The following is a 6,419-nucleotide window of genomic DNA, read 5'->3' on the forward strand; positions in this document are numbered from 1 at the left end:
GGGTTCCACAGCAGATGGGCGGCACTACTCTTAGGGACATCGTCTCAAGAAGAGAGGACACAACAATGCACTTGGAAGGTAGGGATGCATGCCCGTTGCCGGCACCGTCGGCGAGAAGCAATGCACTCTTGAATCCTGGATTGGGATATATCCATTAGGGCCTGTTTGGAAAGGGCTTGACCCGATCTTACATGAATCTGTGTGGACCGAGAGAGAATTGCTCAAGCTCAGACCTGTCAACCTAATCAGCCAGCTTAAATCACGTAGGATTTTTATTTTATATTCTTCTTCTTGTTTTTTTTTTCCCCCAAAAAACACCTCTCCCTCTATTTCTGATTTCTGCAGGATATTCTTGCAAGAATATTCGAACAAGCACTCAACCATACGTTAGTTAGGAAAGGAAAGAACAAACACTTTTACCAGCAGATGTTGTTCTGCTCTTCTCTTACAATGAGCAAGTATAAATGCATCTCAAAGTGTATACGTGGCCTGTCTGCCAGCATTTTGATGAAGGTAACTTGTTTCAGTTTATATGGGATTTTAGAGGATTATTTTATTGTATACGCACAAGCAAGCATTGGTTACATACATATTCTTTCTGGACTGATATAACAAGACGCATCAGTCAGATGTCCTGGCACCAAATGTTTTAGAAAGCTCTTTGATAAGAGATTTCTCTTTAGCTTCTCCACCTTCTATATGCCATTTTCTTGACATGTTCTCAGCCTGTAAATTGCATTCAAGGTTAGCTTGCTAGCTACAATTGCCAAAAACTCATAAGAAAAAAAAAATCAACTTTTTACACTAACTGGGCAAATGTGCTGCCCCAATTATCGCAAAAAAGAAATTTATAAAAATGTTTAATTAGCTGGCAGAAAAAAAATGGCAAGAGCTAAGCATCGTAATGACAAAATGCAATAGAAGCAATTTGAAAGGGTAGGATCGTAGTATTGCAAGGAATGCACAGATAACTAAAAGAGAGAGAATTTGAAGAATGAGAGATGTATTTCATGACTTCTTGGCAAACAGTGCCGGGAAAGATCTTTGTACAAGAAATATGGTAATTTTACATACCCAATTTCGTAGCGGAACCATTTGCTCCCTCATGATATCAGCACCCGGTTGGATGAGGTCTCTCCCCTTAGTTCTGAGGTCATCAGTCTGGGGAAACAAAAAGAAGCCAAGTTCCTAGTTTTAGGGGCATGAACTTATTAAAATTAATTCTAGATAGTTCTTGTTTTCTGATAACAAGAAGACTAACAAAATTCAATGGCATCAGCACCAATAAGTTCTGCATATATTTACATGAGATTTCATGCAGAAGTTACACTTTTCTTGTCCAGAGATTGTATTACAGAAAGGATGCATCATGACTCAGGACCAACCACTGCCATTACATGGTTGGTTTGGTAGAATAAACAATGATTTAGAAAGCAAAATTGTCTAGCTGCAGATGAAAATGCAAGAACATACGGGCTTTATACATGCATTTAGTTGTATATATAATTGCAGCCCATTTTAAAAGTATCAGATAGTAGGTAATGGAAACTGCTGTCTTCGAAGACATGACCAGAATAGACAAATAAAATCATCGAGATTCTTTTCCCTTATCCATTTGATTGTTGTTTCCCTGCTAAGTGGCTACACAATCTATGCGTCTAGTTTCTGCAGGAGGCATGAAGATGTCAAATGTGAAGTTTGATGTGGATCCAGTAAGAATAAAGAGTTTCCATCCAAGGTAAATTTAGGATCTTCAACAATTGAATAGAAGTTTGCAGCAGATATCCAGATGTCGAATGTCAAGTTAAATATGGAATATTCTGACAGGAGGAACAAATTGGCTAAACAAAATTCAGTATATCGCCATCCAGCATGGCAACATTTGTAAGGGTAAATCCCAGAGATAAAACAGAAACGCATGTACATGCCAAAAGAAGTCCTTTAGAGTGCTGGAAGAACACAATGAGGCGCAAACCTTAGAGGTTTGCGGTGCAGCCATTAATTATAGAGATGAAGTCTTCCAGCTGTCAGGAAGGGATTTGTGTGAAAGCTTTGGACAAAGTGTGAAAAGATTAATGTGATTATTTCCTTTACAAATTGCTCCATTATGCGGAAGCATCATCTGGCATTGTAGACTTAATATGCTCAATCATTGCTAGTAGCAAACTGCAGATGTTAAAGATGAGGTAAAATTAGGGCTCTATTGAGATTTTGATCATTCCTTCCATGAGATGTGCATCTTATTATGCCATCAGCGAGAAAATATGATTGGCAAATGGGGATATTATCGCAACAAATTGTTAACACTACTGATGCCACACAAGACAAAGGTTTAGCAGCAAGTAGCAGGTAGAATGCCTGCAAGAATCAGAAAGATTGAGATCAAGTATGTATGTACACAACATCAAGTGCAACTACTTTCTTGAGAAAAAAAATATATCTAAAAGATTTAGAAAGCAGATAGGCAAAAGGGCATCTACTGATTCATTCAGTGGTAGCTAAAAATTCTTCCCGAAGTATGGTAACATTTATCCAGGAAGCAGTGTAATGTCAATACAAACAAGGGGCAATCAAATATAATGCATGGCATGGTTGTCAAAACATTAATGGATGTTCGCCATTGTTATTGGCATGCATCAATCCCTTTAGGCTTTAAAATTCAGAGCCTGTAGGTAGCAAGGCATGCTGCCTCAAAAGCAATGAAAAAAAGAACTATATATTCTGAAGGATAACAGGAGTCACAGATGTTAATGTGCTTCTTCGGGACAAGATAAATATCAAGCTACTGAGTCTATGATAGTGGTTTGTCATTTGAAGTAAATGTGATTATACAGAGTTTGACGATAATGATGACACAAACCTTTATTTTATTTTTTTTTATTTTGGGGGGGGGGGGGGGGTCAAAAAATTAACAAATATAATGAGCAAGATTTCTACAGGAGTTATGTAAACCAAGAACTATTGATGCAAAAAGGAATTTATAGGCAATACTTCTGATTCAAAGAGAAGATATGTAGTTTCCTTCTAGCTATCTTCTTTGTCACAATTGCTAAAATTGGACATGACTAAATTATAGATTACCAAGCTAAAGTTTAGCCGTTGTTGGTGAAAATATATATTTTATTTTGAAGTTTGTGGCACAGAAGATTGCTTTAAGTTTCAAAAGCTCCATTGAAGTATTTCTATTTTCCAATGAACTATATCCAAATCATTGATCGTATAAACAGAGAACTGCATTTTCTATTTTCTGGACCAACAAACTTAGAATGATGCATTAACATGCATGTGTAGCTCCAAGAAAGATAAGAACCAGAGCTTATTAAATGTTGGATTTGTTAGCAAAAAAATGTCTATTTCTATTTAGTGATAGAAATCCTCATACGATAAACAATTTGGAGTCAACAGAAATTGTTATTGACTTACGCTATGCAGCTGTAGCTTATTAGCTGTGAGTAGAAATACAACTGTTGCACCACCAAAGACTATCACTGTAGAAACAGCAAATGCCTTCCCAACTACATGAACAGACATTGAATTACTATGAGTCTCCCGCTGAACCATACATTAAACAAAAATATCCACAACAACTTGGAGTTGAATGCCAATTTAAAAGTACTGAGCTTACGTATATATGCTCTAGTTGCGACCCTAGTGACAAACTGATACTTTCATGAAAAATTCTCCAACTATTCTCCATCCTTTTATGAAAATTATTTACCAAATTTGGCAACATTTGTAAAAAGAAACTATGACCCCTTTTTCCTGAAAATTCTGGAAAGCTCTAAGTAATTAACATTTTTTTAATTATCTGTACTCATTTAGTTTTGGCAACATTAACCTAAGATTCTTATGAATTTTTGATGAACTATGAACTTTTCCCTTGAGAATTAAGCAAATTGTGTGGTCAGAATTCTCAGTATTGGATGAAATTTCAACATCAAAACTAGTTCATGAATGTCGTTAAAGTCAGGATTTATGATGGATCATGCCATAAATTACATTTCTTTTGATGCATATATTGAAACTTACAATATCAATACTTTGGTGGCTCAAGGGGCGTAATCATCATGTGGATTGTTTAACATTAGAGAATGGACATCTTTGTCTGACATCATTTTTTTTATAATCAAGATATTATTTTCTGTCTATCCTATTTCTTGTCTCTCTTTTCCATTTTCATCTAATCTACACCCTATCTTTGAAATATTCAACACAATTAAATTCAGTCCACTGATGACAGTGAATCAGTCTAACAGACTGCGTGACTAATGGAGGCAGAATGAGTGCTCTCTTTGAGTTGGTACTATTTTCTATCTGTTGTAATCATCACTTTGATGCCATGTATACCTAAGATGAGCTAATTTTGTGGTTTCTAAGTAGCGCACATGTTATAGAACATCATATTTTCCAAATCAAGATAATCATATTTGTAGCCACCTATGTTATATAACATAAATCTATATCTTCTTCCACTTTTATGTTGATCTCTATGAAGAATTTCTGAACAGTTTGACACTGTATGGTTTATCATTCAGTAATGTAAAAGAAAGTTTTTAGGGCTTAACCTTTGATCCTTGTGAAGGGGACCAAGTCTGTTAGGTCTTGTAGATGGGAAAGAGGTTTTTGGACTTACGAAAGTGCATAAAATAACTAATGATGCTCATATGTCTTAGTCTTCTAAGTTTTTGAGTTTTTGCATAAGATTTTAACATCTAATAATAAATGTTTAGGATTTTCTGTGAAGAAATTCTTCACACCTATCCTTGCACTCAAAACCTATCTATTTTATTGCCTTATGCAGGGCCTTATTATCCATATGTGGGGCTTGAGTAATGGGATCAACAATTCTACCACTGCTAAATCATGCAGGTCCTAAAGATTTTTTAATCCTTAACTATTTTACAGAATATGAGTGTTAGTACAATTGGACTCTCCAAGTAATTTACTAGAATTTCTTTTAAAACAGATTAATTCTCATCATTATTTCTGGTTCTAAAAGTCTTGTAAAAATTATCGCAAACTTACTAACTCCTTTTTTCCAATTTGTACTAATGTACTCAAAAGTTAAACCTACATAAGAGCCTAATAGCTTGGAAAATCGTGAAAGTTCAGATATTAAAGACAGGAAACAGAAGTAACTTACTTTGCGAATACCCTGCTACCACAGCTTTCAACTTCTCAGGGTCCATAGGTGGGTACCTATCACGCCGTAGCTCGTTTGCTGTAGATGCTGAAAATTCGGGGTGCTCATTGGGCAGCTGCCATCTGAGTATACAATCATTAACAAAAAAATCACTCTCTTAACTACCATGTCTTCCGAACAGTAAATTAATTTAAGCAACCGAGCAGATTTTTTTTTATATAAAAATTATATGTCTCTTAATGTAAGGCAATAAATATCATACAAAAAGGATCGACTGTAGTGTATTGATTCCAGAACTATCCTGTTTCCAGTGAAAGCTAAACAAGAAGTACTCCAATGAAAGCAGAGAACTAGGAAAACTGATCTTTTCTAGAGAGAGAGAGAGAGAGAGAGAGAGAGAGAGAGAGAAGGGTAAATTAAGGTAGACGAATTCCTGAGATGAATGCCAAGAATCTGTGCGATCTACTAAGCAAAGCTTTATATCATCATCACCATACATATATAAGCCTAAAACTTGACAAAAATAAGATAGGAGACCGAGACCTTTTGGGGCCCAAGGTGGCCTGAGGGATAGAAGCGTAAGCGCGGAGAGGGTTGAGAGCATCCGGGGAAGCGGAGTAAGGAGAATGAGAAGAGGAATGCTGGAGGAGCCATTTGGAGGCGGTGGAGAGGGAGGGATCGGCCTCGGCCGCCGCCCCCTTGATGGGGATGGAGTGGCGGAGGATCTCCGGGAGAACATCGGCAGCCTCCTCGTTCTTGGGTGCCGCGGCGGCGACGGCGGCGGAGGACGAGGAAGGCGTGGGCGGGGGGTGTTTCTGGGCGAGGCGTCCGACGGCGTGCTTAGATTCTTGAAGGAAATAAGCGCCCTCGGTTGCTGCCAACCTCCCGGCCAAGAAGCTCATCGCGCTTGTTAACCCTGTTTCTCGCCCCCCGCTTCCAATTTCCTTCTGGTTCTTGAAACGGCTCGAAAACGCCGCGCGCTGTATAAAAAGCCACGCGGTCCAAGCGTCCCAGGTTCGACACAAGCAGATAAAATAAAATAATAACATTAATATCTTGGGGAGCAAGGCTTTTACCGTGCACCGTCGAACGTTGATACGTCTCCTTTCAAGCAGCGGTCAGCACGCGTCCTCCTTAATTCATGGGTGGATTAGTCCGGGAATCGGTTCTCAGAACGAGATCAGTTTGAGTTTGGAGAAATTGCACCCTAGCCAAATGGACAGGACAATGGCGGATTGTATTCAATGGGTTTGGGTTGTATTTTTTGCACGAATGA

General features: G+C 38.0%; 1 protein-coding gene across 1 annotated transcript; it reads right to left on the reverse strand.

The window, feature by feature from the left end:
* Window positions 1-414: 414 nt before the first annotated feature.
* On the reverse strand, window positions 415-6,106 carry LOC148714717 (coiled-coil protein). The gene is made up of 5 exons (XM_088716020.2): window positions 5,687-6,106; window positions 5,144-5,265; window positions 3,424-3,515; window positions 1,075-1,161; window positions 415-726 (listed from the first exon to the last, which is right to left on the reverse strand). The coding sequence occupies exons 1-5, from the start codon at window positions 6,043-6,045 to the stop codon at window positions 622-624; spliced, it is 765 nt and encodes a 254-aa protein (XP_088572146.1). The 5' UTR covers window positions 6,046-6,106; the 3' UTR covers window positions 415-621.
* Window positions 6,107-6,419: the final 313 nt, after the last annotated feature.

The sequence above is a fragment of the Phoenix dactylifera genome, chromosome 2 (assembly GCF_051530095.1).
Source record: "Phoenix dactylifera cultivar Ajwa chromosome 2, Ajwa_hap1_PhDact_Kaust_v1.1, whole genome shotgun sequence".
Taxonomy (NCBI): Eukaryota; Viridiplantae; Streptophyta; class Magnoliopsida; order Arecales; family Arecaceae; genus Phoenix; species Phoenix dactylifera.

What these genes read in the sequence shown, in the direction of transcription:
- LOC148714717 (XM_088716020.2), bottom strand. Translation starts at nt 6,045, where the DNA reads ATGAGCTTCTTGGCCGGGAGGTTGGCAGCAACCGAGGGCGCTTATTTC. An exon ending in GCCACCTTGGGCCCCAAAAG is followed by an intron (nt 5,266 to 5,686) that starts GTCTCGGTCTCC and finishes TTGTATACTCAG; the next exon opens with ATGGCAGCTGCCCAATGAGC. An exon ending in GGTAGCAGGGTATTCGCAAA is followed by an intron (nt 3,516 to 5,143) that starts GTAAGTTACTTC and finishes CTGTTCATGTAG; the next exon opens with TTGGGAAGGCATTTGCTGTT.